At 42.7% G+C, this 18,679-nt stretch overlaps 1 protein-coding gene across 1 annotated transcript in view; it reads right to left on the bottom strand.

The window, feature by feature from the left end:
* Nucleotides 1–18,679, bottom strand: part of CORIN (corin, serine peptidase) — a 256,736-nt gene that overhangs the window by 58,097 nt on the left and 179,960 nt on the right. Inside the window, 3 exon segments of the mRNA XM_045984999.1 lie at nucleotides 6,393–6,500; nucleotides 7,256–7,401; nucleotides 11,531–11,762. Of these exon segments, the coding sequence (XP_045840955.1) occupies nucleotides 6,393–6,500; nucleotides 7,256–7,401; nucleotides 11,531–11,762 (486 nt within the window).

The following is an 18,679-nucleotide window of genomic DNA, read 5'->3' as shown; positions in this document are numbered from 1 at the left end:
AGCTGTGCAACCTTGGATTGTTACTTAACTTCTCTGAACCTCAGTTTCCATATCTCTAAAAGAGTAATAATAATGCTGGCTACACAGAGCTGCTCTACAGATTAAACGAGTACTCTATAAGCATTAACTTACCCTTCTGTGTCGTCTCTTTTCTAATAAAAAATGTCTGTGGCCTAATATGTCTTTTGTGGAATTATGGTGAGCATAGACGAAGTAAGATGAAGAGGTCAAGACATTAGTCCCAGGGAAGATAGCATTATTATTTTGTGAAGCATAAACAAACTGTCTCTTTAAGTGACATCCTTGGTGTAATTGTGTTTTAAATGTATGTTTTAAAACAAAGAGTATGGGGGCCCCTGGGTGGCTCAGTGGGTTAAAGCCTCTGCCTTTGGCTCAGGTCACGATCCCAGGGTCCTGGGATAGAGCCCCGAGTCTGAGTCCGGCTCTCTGCTCAGCAGGGAGCCTGCTTCCCTTCCTCTCTCTCTGCCTGCCTCTCTGCCTACGTGTGATCTCTGTCAAATAAATAAATAAAATCTTAAAAAAAAATAAAATAAAAGCACTAAACTATAAAATATTTGAAAATCTATTTAAAAAAAATAAAAATAAAACAAAGAGTATGACTCCACTAAAAATCAAAGAAAGACAGGTATGGATGGGGTGGGATGTTTAACGCAAGTTATGAAACCGAATAATTGTTATGCAGAATCACAACCAACCCACCACAGAGATAATGACAACACCCACAGCGTGTTGCTAAGGTGACCAGTTCACCCCAGTTGCCCCGGGGTTGCCGGTTCTGAGCCCTAACTGTCCCTCATTCCAAGAGCCCCCCGCAGTCCCTGGAAAACCAGATGTTCCTTCACACTACGTGTGCTAAGCTTTGTGCCGCGTTCTTCACTTCCTCGATCCCTCATTTTCACAAAAACTCTGTGAAGCAGCAGCCTTCCCAGCCAGAGACAGGTCCCACATGAACTAGGCACCTTCTTTTCCTAAAGCACATGCTTCTTGTCCCAGAAAAATCTCCCAGGCCCATGCAGGGTGAGGAAGTCTGCTCATTCGGTCTGCTAATTTGAGCTTCAAGAGATAAAAAAAATACCTCCAGGGAGGAACGGGTCAGAAGAGCAAAGGGCAAGAGGAACTTGGGTCCTGGACCGGCCAAGGCTGGAACAGTCTGGATCTAGCCGTCTTGGGCCGGCAACAGGAGCTGCAGCGGTGAGGCTCAGGCCCACCAGGTGTGAAGGCCCCTCTGGGTCATGCCAGCCTGGGAGATGGGGCCCCAGTCTCAAGGACCAGCAGCTGCAGCCACAGCAGCAGCCCAGACAGAGGACCTGCCTCCCTACCCTTCTCATGCCTGACCACGAGGGGCAGCAACACAGCACCCACCAGAGGACGCCCAATTCCTCACAGCCCCTCCCCACTCCTCCCCTGTGTAGGGGTGACATCCCTATAACATTCTCTTCAACATATGCTGGCCTAGGACCCTATGAGGAGGCAGGGTGGGGTAGCGGGAAGGGCCTTAAACAATGGGCTGGGGACCTCCTTCAGGGACTAACCCTGGAGATAGGGACATCCACCCCCAGACAGGCACTACCTCCAGGAGGAAACACCACGCCACGGCCCATGTTTACTACGTGAACCAGGGACTTTTGCCCACTCCTGCTTCGGACATGACATGCCAGCCTACTCTCTCTGCGGTCCACCAAGACCTCGGTCGCCAGAGACAAGACCAAGCAAGAGAGGACTCCTCTTCCCCTCCAGGGAGGCCCCCGGGTGACCTTTGAGGGGGATTCATCTCCTGGATATCCTAGCACCTGGCAGATGGGTTTTTAGTCATTGCCTTCTGAGGAACAAAAAAAGCCTGTTAGAAGCATTCCAAGCTTTGGAGGATAACCTAGGTGTTCTCTACATTTTACAGGTGAGAACACTGAGGCCCAGAGAAATTAAGGGATGGCCAAAAGTCACACAGTCTCTGTGTGCTGAGTTGAGATTTAAATCCAAGGCTAGGTCTACACAGAGCCCTCCCTGCCATCTCAGGCTGCCTGTCCAAGACGCCACATAGGAGAGCCAAGTAATTGACTGGGCAGCAAAATACCTCAGGGGAAGGAGAATGTCCCTTCCAACCCTGCTGAGTGATTAGAGATCAATCCTGAAGATTCATCCCAAAAGCACATTTGGGGGTATCTGACGTCAAAGGGACACAATGGCCTCACTCTGTTCCTGCTAGTCAGAGCAGAGTCAGGGCCTCCCACGAGCAAAGAGAAATGCAGGCATGGAGACTATATTTGCTAAGAATGCCAGGTAAGTCATTTGTGTAACTGTGAGATGTTATACAAATACTACTGAAGATTCCAAATGGACAGAAAAAAAAAAAAAAGTCTCTTGGAAAACTTTTAAAACCAAGTGGTACAAATATCAGCCCACAAATACCAGCGTCTGAGGCTTTGAACACAGCCTAAAAGTGCTTCAAATCCAAGAAAAGGTCATATTTAAAATTTTATTTTATTGGAGCCCTAGGGGAGATAAAAGATAGATGATGAAATGATTTTTGATCGTTTGAAGATAAACAGAGAGGCACTTAATGACACTTGGGTACTGTTGTCTATCTTTCTCTGTATGGTATATGTCTCTTTTATTTTTTTAAGATTTTATTTATTTATTTGACACACAGAGAGAAAGACAGAGAAGCAGAGGGAGAGACAGATTCCCTACTGAGCAGGGAGACTGATGCAGGGCTTGATCCCAGGACCCTGGGATCATGACCTGAGCCAAAGGCAGAGTTAACCCACTGAGCCACCCAGGCACCCCGGTATATACCCTTTTATATAGAATAGCAATCAATTAGTAATTGTGAGGCTGTGTTTGTGTAAAAAAGGGTGTTATTTCTCTAGTAAATATAATGAAACTGTCTTTGCTATATTCTTTTTTTAAACTTTATTTATTTATTTGACAGACAGAGATCACAAGTAGGCAGAGAGGCAGGCAGAGAGAGAGGGGGGAAGCAGACTCCCCGCTGAGCAGAGAGCCCGATGCAGGGCTCAATCCCAGGACCCTGGGATCATGACCTGAGCCAAAGGCAGAGGCTTTAACCCACTGAGCCACCCAGGTTATAGTCTCTTTTAACTGTCCCCATTGAGAAGACATGCTGCTCACACCACAGCCCAGCTACCACCTTGCTTCTGCTGGAAGCCCACCCAAATCATGGACACAGGCTGAGCAAAACTGAACCTCAGTCTCACCAACTCAAGTCTCTGCATGAAGGCAAAGCCCAGAAACCTAAGCCACTGTTATTTTCCTCAACTGTCCTTTCCTTGATGCCATCGCTGTTCACGTCTTTGACCAGATCTTCACCTTTTCCTTCACTGCTTAGGTATCAGTGCTTGGAAAATGTGACGTTGAAAACCAACCTGTCATCAGGCTGCTAGTTTTACACACAGCTCTGTCCATAGAACAGATGCGTTCAGTGAATGACAAACCATCAACCTTTTCTAAGGCCGAAGTGCTTCTGTCCTCACACAGCGGAGACCCTGTAAATCACTCCCACTTACCAGGCTTCCCTCCCACGAAGCCAGCCTGGAACGACGTGTTCAGATTGGCCTAATTCTAATTCTTCCAAATACCTGCTGAAAACATTTCCGATACCGGCAGTGTTTTCATTATTTCATCTCAGTGTTGTTTACGTCAGCGATCACACAATCAAAACAACCTCAACAACAGAGATGTACCACAAGAGCAGGAGAGGCTTCAGAGCAACACTGCCCGTGGCTAAAGGCTAATGTATACACAGGTAACCCCCACTTCTCAAAAGTTCGCATCACGCCACTTCGTTTTTTCGGAAGACCCACGTTGGTAGCTGTTTCCGCTAACTGAATGAAATCCGAAGAGGATTTTCGCTTTTACGGAAAACAGCAAAAAATGAAAATAGCTTCTGCATTTGTTGGGTCGCAAGGCTTTAAGCAGCAGCATGGACCCTGAGTGAGTAGCGCCCCCAGGCTCCTTTCTCGGGAACTACACTCAGCATCTCAGCATCAAGCCACCGTTGTTTTGATGTTTGTGAGCATCTCTGCTTTATCTGGATTTATATTGTATATCGACGACCAAGATGTGTGGCAGGTATTAGAAAAGCCTAAGCGAGGATGTTTTTAAGGCCTTGGAACAGTCAGAATTTTTTCCTACATAAAACAATGGTAATTGCTTCTTCACTTTACACAATTTTGGCTTATGAAGGTTTTTATAAGAATACTCTACTTTTGGAAAGCAGGGGAAATCTGTATTTTAAAAGCATATTCATAAACGGTGTGCTTTGGCTACCATGTTTTCCCCCTGCAGATTTTCCAAAGAAACACAAAATAAATTTCCATCGCATCCATTGTTTTGTAGATAAATGAAACAAGTACTGTTTTTAAGGGGAAAACCCCCATACTGTTTTTAGACATTCTGGAGGATCTACAGTGTGTGAAAGTGAAGAGTTAATTGTCACACTATTCAGCAAAGCTCAAGCCTTTACAAGCATTATACTCCACAATGGACAGAATAAACCAGAAACATTTGAAGCTTGGACGGAAACCCAGCTTCAGGGGGGCTGCTGTTGGCATCACCAGATGGTACCACACATGCCCACGGACACAGAGGGATAACTGAGAAAATGACAAGTGGGAACGGATGATTTCCCAACAGTCTTTCATCAGTGACTTCTTCATTTGCTTTTTAAGTGTCTCATTGTCCCAGAGCACTGGACATGCCCATTCAAATGTGTGCGCATATTCCAAAGGGGAATATATATAAAATTACTCTCATCAGTCTCTTTGAAAAACTTAATGAGGGCTTTCTCATAAGTGAATACTGCTGGAGCAATTAATGTGACTCCAAATGAATTAATTTCTCTCCCACTTTTAGCTTTCCTTAACTAGACCTCTCTCTCTATAGTGCCGCCAATATATTGAGTGTTGATAGGAATTAGACCACTGACTCTTATCATTCTGGTGTACCTTTAATTGTGTGAATAAAGTCTTGATAAAAACTCATGACTCAACTAGAAACATGATGCTGTAGGGTCATTTAAACTCTTTAGTGCTTTGAATTTCTTTTTGCAGAATATATTCAAAGACTCAGACCATTTAAAACTAAGTTTTTACATTTCTCAAATATTAGTCCCCTACCACAGATTTAGGCCTCCCCACCCCAGTACAGTATATGTAATCTCCTTAAACTATCAAAGACAATCCATTCTAAATTGCATCTCAGAATAACATAACCCATTGTCATAGTTTAGCAAACAAATCCAAGAGATTCTCAATAAGTCATTTATATGGGGATTTTCAATGACTTTGGATTTATTTCTCTACATAAAGACCACAAACAAGCAAACAACAGTAGCTTCTCAAAACACTGGATGTTCTTCTCTAACAAAATTACCCCTGGCCATTGTACCATCATTCTGACAGGTCTAATTTTCTAGAGGATGCTCTTGTCCATATTTATAGCAACTGATAGGATTTCAGTTTATTGCTTGTGACATTTTGTCTAGACCAGAAGGGCAATGTCTACTATAGAAAATTCACTTTGGGAAGCAAGGCAATATTTCATACCTCAAAGGCCGAAAGAATAAAATGATTTCAAAAGATGTATTGCCCTTCATGCTTTTAAAGACAAAGAGTGTCTATTCATTTGTAAGCAGAACAAGGTAAACAATCATAACCAAAGTATTCTTTGGATAGCCTTTCAATCATTTTGCTTTATTCCAGAATATTGCTTAGTAAAAAGCACTGCCCATTTTCTATTCCCTGACACATATGGAGGTTACAAGTACAGAGGTTTGCAGGAAAATAAAATGGGAATTAGCTCCACTCAAATTACCACCGGCATTTCTGGCCTTTCCATTCGTGATTTTGGAACTCAATGCAGAAACGTCAGAAAGAGTTTTATCCTTTGCTGACAGAGACAAAATCAGAGAGGGCATGAAAATGACTTCCAATTAAATTTCAATGTTGGAGACTGAACTCTCTCTTTGTGTATCTAGATGCCTATTTAACAACATGGAAATCATATGCAAAGACACTATTATTCTGACTTTTAGACAAGTGACAACTGCTTTCTATCTCTAATAATAAAAATAATTCCTTACATTTGTGAAGTGCTTTTCCTTTTACTAAGGCTTTGTACATATATCATCAAGGTTAGAAACAGAAGTATAATTTAGGGAAAATGAATAGATTTAACAGGAAAAAAAAACCTATTGATTCAGACCTTGTCATTTGGTAATATTAAAAGTAACTGCATTAGCATTCAATCCTCATCATTACTTACAACCGTCTGTAAACGGTTGATATTTTTAAACACAGTCCTTTATCCTAACCATTCTTACATATCTGAGAAAAGTGTCGTCTCACACATACCACAGTTTTCTTCATCACTGTCATCATCACAATCAGCCTGGCCATCACATCTTCTGGAAGCCAGAACACACCGTCCAGAGCCACACTTGAAGTGACTAGGTGAGCATTCTGTTCAAACCAATGAGCCATGTTAGTTTCGTTAGATAGAAAACCTGGAACCATCAGCTCGTTTATCTATTTACATGTGGGCTATCGCCAAGGGGCTATTCTAGAAGATAAAATGGTCTTCGCGAAGCGAACCAACCATAGCTGACTTGGCTTTCTCCATTTGCTTATCACTCTTTCTCCTTCATCCTTGGCATCATCTCTCCAGTTAGTGGTGTCTTTATGCTCTCCAGTGTTTAACTACTTTCCCGAATGGACAGCCATGTCCATTCAATGGATTGCCAGAGACTGAAAGAGCCCCTGGATCCAGTATTTCTAACTACCCAGCTGCCCTTAATGTGTCAACACTGTTTCCTGTTCTAATCCTTCCATCAGTGCGGGCAGGTCCCTGATTCCATTTCTCTACCTGATGATCCTACGTTGCCAAGGTCTCTGAATGTTTAAACTTGCATAACCAGGGCTCGATGCCCACCACCATGCTGAGGACCCCTAGTATAAAAGCAGCATGCCCATGTAATGGCTCTGTGAGGTGGGCGTGGTTAAGATAAACACCTTGAATATTAAATACATCTTGGCAATTTAACGTCTAACAGATGAGCACCAAGGTTTTCAATGTAACCAACTTCACAGACTCACTCACCCCCGTGGTCTGCCTGACAACTAGAACACAATAAGAACACTAGCAACAGAGAACCTGGAGAAGATAGTGATGGGTCACCCATGTTAGATATCCCACGGTAATTAATTTAAAAATTAACCTTCCACAGCTTCATCAGGCATTAGGCAGGTTTGGTTGTCTGAATTTTCCTCTGGAAATTGATTGCAGTCTGTGTCTTCGGGCCACTGTAGGCCCACAACCCCAAGGACAGACTCGCAGTGTTCTTTGGAGAGCTCGCACAGGGCTCTAAGAGAGCAAGAAAGATACGACATGGGAGGCAGAAGCAGCTACACCTGAGAGACTGTGTGAGGAATATAGGTAGGGTTTGAATTCTGTGTGAGTGTGGGTCTCTGCGTGTATCCCGTGTGTGTATATACCAATAGAGAGAGATGTGCAGATACATAACTGATATTTGGGAAAATGAAATGAGTCCTACCTCTCTCCACAAAGGACATGCATGCCAGCAACAGACTTTCAGTAAGAGAACTGTCATGATGGAACTCGAAATAGAAATTTGTTGTGTGTGTTTTTATTCAAATCTATTTCACATGACACGTTGTAAATTTAAGGTGGAAAACATGTTGAGTTGATACGTTCATCTATTATGTGATTGTCATGTAGAGGTAGAATTTCTATCACATCACATAATTATCATTACTCTTTTGCTGTTGGAATAATTAAGATCTAGACTCTTAGCAAGTTTGATGATTATAATACAATATTGTTGTCTATATTCACCAAATGGTGCATCAGATTTCCAGGACCTTTATATCTAGTAATTGCAAGTTTACACCCTGAACAGCATCCAAGAAATAGATTCCCCTCTGCCCTTTCCCTTTCTCATTCTCTGTCTTTGAAGCCACATTCTCCAATGTTTATATTCCAAGCCAGGAAGTTCTCAACATCGGTTTGGGTAGTCTGCCACCAAGGATCATCGAGTCTGTCTAGTAGCGGCCCCTGAGAGGTCTCGCCCTCTGGGGACCAGCCACGGGAGCTATTTCATGTGCCAACCTTGCTTACCTAAGGCATGGATGGCCATCATCACATGAGCTTAGACCCAGAGTGTTGAAAAGCTTGGTACTTCTCCCAATCCCGTCTCTACTGAGCTCAAGTTGGTTAAAACAAAGTGCACTTGTTTCCTTTTTAAAGAAAAGACATACCAAGCATTGTGCTAGGTGCTTTCTTTCATGTGTGTCATCTCATTTGCACAAAGCATATTTTTAAAGTGAGGTATCAGCATGACTTTCTTTACTCCCTATCAAGGAAAACTGGTTTTGCCTCCATATCTTACCAAGAAATGAGCTACATAGTTTAAAAAAAAAAAAAAAGCCATATAAGCCAAAAAATAGCCCAAATAAGTTCCTAGGAGAATTTTTTTTTCATTTCAAATATATTACTTATTTTAAAAAGTTATAAACTTTAAACTATTAATTTCAACAAAGTTCTCTCTCTGTCTCTCTCTCGATATGATGGGGCAGACCTTCCAGAAAGGTCAGCTCCAGCCTGGCTAGGAACTGGTAGGGAAAGGTTAACAATAGAATGGAGACGTTTCAGAGAAAGCTCTAGCACATGAAGTCTGCCCAGGACAGGGCATAACTTGATGCTGGCTTAGCCTCAGAACTTGGGCAAAGTCAAAGCCGTGGCGCTCCCACACTAGTTTTGCAAAAACAGTAAGTTCAATAGTGTTCAATAACTCTCTGTTAGACTGAAGAGTTTTGTTGCAGATCTAGAAATAATGTCTATAATTTATTTGCTGCAATTTTAAATTTGCCATAGGATACCTCATTTTTACAGGGCACTGTATAGTTCCTGACTTCACCACTTCCTATTTTTTCTCTAAAATGGAAATCATAACAATAATATAATGAGATAATATTATAAAAATAAGACGATGTGCCACACAGCAAGGACAGGGGACACTGTTCTTATCCTAACCTGTGTGGCGTTCTGCCACTGGCAACAGCCCTGAAGGTAGGGGCCTCCCTCAAAAGGGTATTTTGAGGACGAAATGGCAACACTACCCTAAAATATTTAACACATTGTAAGGGCTTGATAATGTTAGATTTTTCAGACTCATAACGTCAAAACTAAATGTTCAGACCCATAAGTGGGCATGGCAAAAACAGCATTGCTTCATGAACACGTGAGTATACCATTCTTGTCAGAATATGTAAAAAATTCTTAAAAGCAAATATCAAAATATAAAACTCATTTTGAGAGCCACTGAAAATGAAAGACGTATATGTAAACCGAAGAAATAAAACTGAAATATCTAAAGGAAGCTCACTAAAATGTTGATTGAATAATGTTTCAGGGTCAGTCTCGTCTTGGGCATTTTAATGTGAAACATAAGCCCTGAAATTATAAATCATACGTGGATGTAAATTTGTTCCAGAGAATACTCCATTAGGGAAATTTTTTATACATGTGAAAAGAAAATCAATGCAAGCATTTGTTAAGTATTATCACAAGTGATTAGTCAGTATCCTTGACCTTGCTTAGCCAAAGTGGAATAAAATTTAGAAATAACTTTTCAATATAAAATGAGGAGACGTTTTCTTAGGGATACCTTCAAAGGCGTTTTACAGAAGTTTTCGGAATTATGTGTGCACAAGACAGCATTAACTTTTAACCCGTTTGTATAATTTATTCAGTTCCCCAACTCATTCTGAAATTTTATTGTTTCCTGTCCTCCACAGGTGCCCCTTCCCTGTCATCCATTTGCTATTTGGCACTTAATTTATTGTTTCCCCATCTGTCCGCTACATCGATATTACTGCTATTCCGTGAAGCTCCGAGTGACTTCTGATCCCAACATATGGTTCCGTGGTTACTGGACAAGCACATCTGTATATTCACCCCTTGATGCGAAACAGCGTAAAGGGTGCAGCTGCCCACCTCCGCGACAGCTGTCCTGTCTTGTACGTTCCCGGCCGACACCGCCACATGTGGCAGAGAAGAGAGACCAAACTGCCACCGAGCAGCCGCGCTCCCTTCCTACCATCAGAGCTTACAGCCAGAAATGTCCACGTTCATGTGCATTCACTCACCCTCCCAGCGACTCCATCCAACCACCGTAACTGTGTTGATTTTATTTCTTTTTTATTTGTTTACTTTTAAAGATTTTATTTATTTATTTGACAGAGAGAGCACAAGCAGGGGGAGCAGCAGAGGGAGAGGGAGAAGCAGACTTCCTCCTGAGCAGGAGGCCCCACGTGGGGCTCGAACCCAGGACCCCAGGATCATGACCTGAGCTGAAGGCAGGCGCTTTGCCAACTGAGCCACCCAGGCGCCCCGTCTTGATTTTATAGACAGAGTAGAAGAACTGAGACTGGGAGAGACTGAGGAATCTGTCCCCGGCCACAGAGCCGCCACAGAAGAGCCAGTAGTTGGACCAGATGGTGGACTCCTGGAGTAGGACTCTTAACCTGAAGTAGGATATCGCTCATCCTAAATCCAAGGGGCAGGCTTGAAATGCTGCCCCTCATTTCATCCAAGCAGGCAGAAAAACGTCAGCGAGCTTCATCCCTTGTCCAACCTTCAGGCCGCTGCTTACACAATGGCGCTGACATTTGAGTGTATCAAAGGCAGCATTTTACAACATCCACATTGCCGGACAAAAAAGCAGATACGCCCCTTCTTCTGCCGACTCACATTTAGAACGCTTCTTGATCCACCAAAGTGAAACACGTATGCTTTTATTTGATTAAAGTATGTGAACTACCGCGGTGCCTGGGCGGCTCAGTCATTAAGTCTCTGCCTTTGGCTCAGGTCATGATCCCAGGTCCTGGGATCGGGCCCTGCATTGGGCTCCCTGCTTGGTGTGGAGTCTGCTTCTCCCTCTCCCTCTGCCTTCTCCCCCTGCTTGTGCACATACTCTCTCCCTCTCTCTGTCAAATAAGTAAAGAAGATCTTTTAAAAAAATGAAGTATGTGAACTGTTATCAAAGGCAATTCATACCTCCCTTGTGTGGTATTCCAGTCATGAACCCTAACTCAAATATTCATTTTAGAATTCCTACTTCTTTATCTTTTTTTTTTCCTAAATATTTTATTTATTTATTTGAGAGAGAGAGAGAGACAGGGAGACAGAGTGAGAGAGCATGAGAGGGGAGGTTAGAGGGAGAAGCAGACTCCCCATGGAGCTGGGAGCCTGATGATCCCAGGACTCCCAAGATCATGACCTGAGCTGCAGGCAGTCACTTAACCAACTGAGCCACCCAGGCGCCCTACTTCTTTACCTTTTAAACACATGATTTGCTAAGCACAGGGCTCCTTAGCAATACGGGCTTCGTCTACACTCAAACTAAGCCTCTGATTCCTTGATTCTCCCTGAGGGAAAAATGAGGGTGCTGGGGCAGACCTCATTGTATTACCTGCAAGGTGGGATCCGCTGGCTTGTGTTCACTTCACACTTTGGTACCAAAATGGTGCAAGCAAAGAACATGAGGTATTTGTAACAGTTAGTTTGAACAAGTGCAGGGAAAAGAGAGGACTCCCAGCTGATGGATGCTTCCTTCTGAGTCCTATGGCCCAGGTAATTTGGGTAAATTGTATGGTTGTAGGGTAAATTCATGCAGAGTTCCAGCGTAATTGGTTCACACTGACCTAACAAGAAAACACACATATAGGTACATATATCTCTCTTCCTATAAATATATAGTCAACTTTACATGTAAAACAATTTCTTAAAAACTTATAAAATTGAAATCTATCTTACCCTCTTTTTAAAAAAAAATACCTAAGACGAGAAGGCAAACAGTCCATAACTTCCATCAGAAGATAAATATTTTGGTTAAAGAGCCGCCACGCTGAGAATCACTTCTGTCAGGCAGCTGCACGCACAGCGCCCAGTATGCACGTCGGAGAAAGACTTTCTTTGCTTTTCTCCTAGGCTCAACCTACCTGAAAGCAACTCTCTTCTATGTTTCCTTCTATGTTTCCTTCTCTTCTATGTTTCATGAATAATCAGAAGACATGTCTTCTGATTATTCATGACTTTTTTTTTTTTAAGATTTTTAAAATTTATTTGACAGGTCACAAGTAGGCAGAGAGGCAGGCAGAGAGAGAGGAGGAAGCAGGCTCCCTGCTGAGCAGAGAGCCCGATTCGGGGCTCTATCCCAGGACTCTGGGATCATGACTTGAGCCAAAGGCAGAGGCTTTAACCCACTGAGTCATCCAGGCACCCCTATTCATGGCTTCTTAAAGGATGTATTCCCTCATCTTCACAGCCATTTTAAAAAATCAATGAATTTGGTCAAACAGACAATTAGATTGTGTCTTTCTATATGTTTGAGTGTTGATCAGTGGATTTGAATATAAGGTGACAAGATTTCCGGGCAAGAGGAGGCTGAGCTCTCGTTAGGCACCCACGGCTAGTGAGAAGAAATACTAACCCATTAGCCTGGCATCCAAGGCTGTCTCACGCACCAACCACAGCCCAACTTTCCAGCCTCAGCACCAAAGGCTATGTCATCAATGGTATCTCCTTGGGGATGATATGTATTTAAGAATGACATGACTTTGTGGGGCCCGTTAGCTCTTATCTCCTCTTCTTGACACACCTGAAATACTCCTCAAATGCAGTCATGCGTCCAGCTGCCAGCTGTCTACTATACCAGCTGGAATGATCCTTCCCCATCCTCTCGACCAGGCAAACGCCTCCTTGGCCTGTAGGACTCAGCACAAGCACCTCCTCCGGGAAGCCTTCCTGGCCAACCACACTCCCCCTCCCATTACCAGTAAGAGTCTCTGCTGGGCACCACAGCAACACAAGCATATTCCCACAACACACTCGTTGCCTTCTACCGTATTCTTTACTTGTGTTCCCCACATAATTCGGTGATTGTTTAAAGATTTTATGTATGTAATTGAGGGAGAGAGAGAGCACACACATGTAAGGGGAGGGGGGAAAGAAAAGGGGGATGGAAAGAATCTCAAGCAGATTCTGTGCTGAGTACAGAGCCAGACGCGGGGCTTGATCTCATGACCCTGAGATCGTGACTTGAGCCGAAAACAAGAGTCAGATGCTTAACTGACCGAGCCACCCAGGCGCCCCTAATTCAGAGATTGTTGGGAAATGAGAGTTTATTTCTTGATCTCAGAGTCTGTGCCTAGAGCAGCACCGGAATGGAAGAAGCAAAGGATAGGGGGGTCGGGGGAGGGTAGGGGAGGCAGTGTCAGGAACTCTCCTAGGCACTTAAAATGTAAAAATAATGAAAAATACAGTCCCTGAGATCAAGGCTCTCCACAGTCCTTTAGGAAGAAAGACACATTTCCCGGTAGCCATGGTGTAACCTGAGGATAGGATAGTATTATTATTAAAAAGGACTAAGAGCCCAGAAGGACAACGTGGAACCCAAATGGCACTGGAAACCTTCCCAGGATAAAAGGGGTTTAGGGGAACTTGGCAGAAAGCCTCCCTGTTCCCTCTCTGTGTGCAGGAGTCGGAGATGTAAGCAGGTGTGTTGGTGAATCTGCCCAGGCCCACTAAAGATTCCACGCCTTATCAAGAATCATTATTCAACTAAACTTAATTATTTGACCAAGGAGTGAGATATACACAGACAGATTCGTAACAAGGACTGGGTGATATATTAAAACAGCTCTGGAACCGCTTCTCATTTTAAAGCACCCGAGGGATTTGAGGAAATTCTGTTTATAAGGAGCCTGATTAAAAGCCTTCCGGACAAAGTGTAATTATAGTCTCTATAATTGTAGATATAGTCTCTATAATTCGGCTGGAAAAGACATAACCTCGTCAAATGGGCATAATCCTGACAATGAGTACAGGATGGAAAGAGGAGAAAGACACGGAGGAGGTATGGGGCTGGTTCAGTTTATCATGTCCATTGATTTGTGAACATTTAATATTTAAATCTTTTGATTTCACATTATTAAAAATATGCCTATCCCTCATAACAATAAAAACAATGCAAGATGGGTAAAGAAAAAGCTCATCATGTGCCAGCAGACTGGCTTTGAATCCTTGCCCGCCTTTCACTGGCTCATGTCTACATATATAAGCATCTACACACATAGACAGATTTATGTTTGCTTGCTTCTGCCAAAGGAGAATCTTACCGTTCCTGGTATTCTTCAATTTGCTTTTGCTGCTTAATTATTCATCGTGACTGACTTCTAAGTCAGTAGATGGCACTCTAACTGTATTTTTCCTAATTTCTTTAATATAACTTTACCCCAAAATGGGATAATTCACACAGATTTTTGATGCAGTCTTTTTTTTTTCTTGTATATTCTTTTCCTTTCTATCTCTTCCTCTACCAGCCTATCAAGTTTTAAATGTTTAAATAAATAAAATATATGTAGATGATAAGGAGACCTATCACACGGGTATCTTTTCTCTTTGACAAGTGGGAACTGTATCGCTTCTGATTTGGGATGAGATATAAGCTTTCCATGTTTCAGAGCCAAGGAAGATGAGAAAGGATTAAGTTGAGATCTCTACTGAATGTGGTAAGGGTGATTGAATCTTGTGTTTTATTCCTTCATAAGGCATTCTTTATAGAGTGTTAGGCAAGATAAACTCTCAACATATCCATCAACCTCAAATTTTATGATTTACAGTATCAGTAAGTTTTTCTATCTTAAGAATCAGACTCGCTCACTAGCTTGATTTAGGATAGCCACTAGAGGGCAGTTGTGTTACAAGCATGAGGCGGTTTAAGGTTTTGTTTTGTTGGGGTTTTTTTTCAATGCATTTTGATGCCCTGTTTAGTACATGGTCCAGAACATAAATGAGGTTTAATAAATATCTGCTGAAAAAAATTATCCTAATGGAGACTTAATGATATCCCACCTTTCAAAGTCTGGAACCATGTTTTGTTAAATTGAGCCTAAAGATGGGATTAACTAAATGATGTTACATCCTTGCCATGATGCAATACTCTGAAACCACAGGAAATCACGTAGTAAATGATGGTCACTTACATGAGAAAATGTCGCTTTCAGCATCCATTGGCATATACAATATTCTAAGATCTTTGCCTCAAATTCTGTATTTCTCCTTATTGTGATTTTTAATAGCTGTTTCATGAGTTTTCTAAGGTGAATACCCTTGTACATACCACTCAGATCAAGAAGTTGAACTTTGCCAGACATCCCGGATGGCCCTCTGCTTACCCTGTCTTCTACCAACCTTCTCCTTTCCCCGCAGAGTAACGACTGAGTTTCATAGTTACACCTCCTTGCTCTGCTTTATAGTTTTATTACCGAAGTGTCTGCTGCACCCTGAATACTACAGTTAAGCCCTGCCCGTTTTTTCAAACTTGTTTTGTCTTCTAAGTCTCTCAATCTGGGTTTCCCCCTCCATCCTTTTATTTTTAAACTCTTTTTTTTTAAGATTTTATTCATTTATTTGACAGAAATCACATGTAGGCAGAGAGGCAGGCAGAGAGAGAGAGAGGAGGAAGCAGGCTCCCTGCCGAGCAGAGAGCATGATGCGGGGCTCGATCCCAGGACCCTGGGATCATGACCTGAGCCGAAGGCAGAGGCTTTAACCCACTGAGCCACCCAGGCGCCCCATCCTTTTATTTTTAATTAGACTTTAGCTATTGGAGCACCCAGGGATTTGACTATAGAGTGTGCCAGAGTGTGAGTTTTGCTGACTACCCATTCCTGGGGAACTTAAAATATATTCCCCTGCCCTTCCTACTTCCTGAACACTGGCAGCTGCATGCAGTGTTAAGTTTCTTCCCTTAGGGAAGACTGTAGGTGCTATGGTGTTCTTCCATCAGAAGGCGAAGTATATTTGATTTCTTTCTTTTGGGGGATGTCAGCAGCTGTAGATGCTCAACGTCCTGACCCATTAACTCACCAACGCATGGTACCAAATGGAAACAACTTGTTACCAAAGGGTAATATTCTAATTTAATCATTCATTTTTCACTCATTCATTGGGTAAGCTTTTAGAAAGAGATCATTCCTCTCATCTACCATTTGCTCCCAAGGACTGAAGTCTTTAACCATTATGGTGTTTGGCTTTCTTACCGCACCCCTATACTATTTGCTCCTTCCAACTAGAGACTGCAAGGAGAAGGCAAATTGAGAGGTTGGTAGGAAAGTATTCAAAGAACAAAGCTGTTCATTGCTTCCTCAGTGTTGGAGACAAATGCATGAGCAAATATGTAGAACAGTCGATGGAACACTGAGAGGAACGTGAGAGCCCCTGGGGTGTGACAGTCACAGTTGGCTTCATACAGCCATGGCGGTCATGGGCACAAAGAAGTGGGGAGAGACACATGCCCAGGAACTGCTCTTTCCACAGGATTCCCCAGTTGTCTGGACTGCACACTCCAAGGTGGGAGTGATGGATGAGTCCCCCACACCAGAGTGAGGGGAAATAGCATTCCTGCTCCTACCCTGAGGCAAGGATACCTCTGTATTTTGCCTCCCAGCAGGGCATAAAGATGTCAAAGATTCTGGATCGTTAGTGGATGTGGGGCTACTGTGATACTTCACCTATCAGTACATAATGTCATCAGAGATGTGGCTTTTAGGGCACCTGGGTGGCTCAGTGGGTTAAGCCTCTGCCTTTGGCTCAGGTCCCGGAATCGAGTCCTACATCAGGCTCTCTGCTTGGAGGGGAGCCTGCTTCCTCCTCTCTCTCTCTCTGCCTGCCTCTCTGCCTACTTGTGATCTCTGTCTGTCAAATAAATAAATAAATAAATAAATAAACAAATCTTTAAAAAAGAGAGAGAGAAATGTGGTTTTAGGCTTAAAAAAAACACAAACAAACAAAACTATAGGCATTTCTGGGAGTCTGAGACAAGCCATGGACTTCTCCACTGAAAACTTTGAAAGCTCTAAAGACTTTTTCACATTCAGTTTCAGGGATGTCACATACCCTTACAGCCTGGTCATGAACAAACCACTAAAGTGGTCGTTTTCAATCTTGGCTGCACTATGGAGTCACCTGGAAATGTAAAAAATACTGATGCTTGGGTCCCTCTCAGTATATCTTCAGGGACCCATCACATTTTATGTACAGCAAAAACAAGGGTCTTCAAGGACTAGAATCCCAGCAGGTCCAGTGAGAGGCTGACTCCACCAGACAGAATATCTGTACTCTTCCAACTCATATTTTTATTAGCACGGAGCCAAAGAAAGACAATGCTGTGTTGTTGCGCCTCAGAATCTAAGCCACAGTCTCTCTGGTGGTAACGATCTTCAAATAATTAATCACATTTTCAAGTGCATGAAGTTTTCTGAGAGAAGATGCTACTGGCCCAACTTTACAGAGAACCAAGTACACACATACCGTCATGAATCTCTTTGAAAGATGAGGGAAAAAACACCTGTACGTTGGAAGATGTTTTTAATAACACAGAAGGAATGAGGGACCAATGACTAGCCCAGCGCCTGGCACTCAGAAGAGGGATGAACAAATTTCTGCTGAATATATACGTTAAGAATCTGGCAAGAACATCTGTGGTGAATGAAGGAGCTGGAGAGACAGCGAGATGCTAGAACATTGTTTCGAGTATACTGAAAGAACATAAAGAGAAAACATGAGAGAATATAGTACACATGAGTGGAAAGATGGCAGTGTGTTCTCCCACACGGAAAAGTTATCTCCAGGAAGGCAGAAATCATGTCTCCCTTCTCTGCCATTAGAGTGCCCAGTGCCCATCCCAGAGCTTGGAATGCTGTTATGCCCACTGTAAATACCAGTGGACCATGAGCCAGAGTTACCTAGTGCCCTTCTTTCCACTTTTTTTTTTTTTTGACAGGTATAACATATTTTTACATTTTGAGTTTTGACATATTGCAGTAATGGAGAAACTAGGAAAAGATGCACTGAATACTCCTCACCCAAATCGGACACAGGCTAACACTGCCCTTTCAACATTTTTTTTTTAATTTAATACTAAGTGCCATTCCCTGTCGGACAATCCCCGAAACTTTAATAATAAACACATGTCTTTGAGATGACACTGTTCCTGTTCTAAATTGCTCATGCCAAGTTCAAAGTGAAGGAAAGAAAGACATCTGGAAAAGTTTCAGAGCAGAATGGGGGATAAAGCAAAGTGTGAAACAATGGACCCAGGACATATACATATACATATACACACAGTTATCACACATATACACACACACATATTTAAATCAGTTTAGAGTGAGTAAAGTGGCAGAATGTCCTAATGGTCAGATTAACATCTCTCTCAACTGTTCTCTCATAGAAGTGGAGGAGGGCTGGGTTATCACACTGTTAAATAGTTATAAAGTTTATTATTAAGTGCTCATGAAATTAAACAAAAAATCCTCTCAGTCGGGTTTTTCATTGGCTGCCTCCCTCACACTCCTGGGATTCCAGGAGAAGCCGCTATAAGCTCTACAGTGACACAGAAAGGCCACTGAGTAAAACTAGGTCCTGAATCCTTCAGACTTTCAACTAGGAGATACCTTCAAACTTTTGCCAACTGAAAGCTGACAGACCGGCTTTGAAATCTCGAGCCCCACCTGGAAGAGGAGGCCAAACATTAATTATAAAAAGTGAAAGAAGT

Source organism: Meles meles, chromosome 2 (assembly GCF_922984935.1).
Source record: "Meles meles chromosome 2, mMelMel3.1 paternal haplotype, whole genome shotgun sequence".
NCBI classification, from domain to species: Eukaryota; Metazoa; Chordata; class Mammalia; order Carnivora; family Mustelidae; genus Meles; species Meles meles.
The sequence above is the reverse complement of the archived record's forward strand: the minus strand, read 5'-3'. Positions and strand labels throughout refer to the sequence as shown.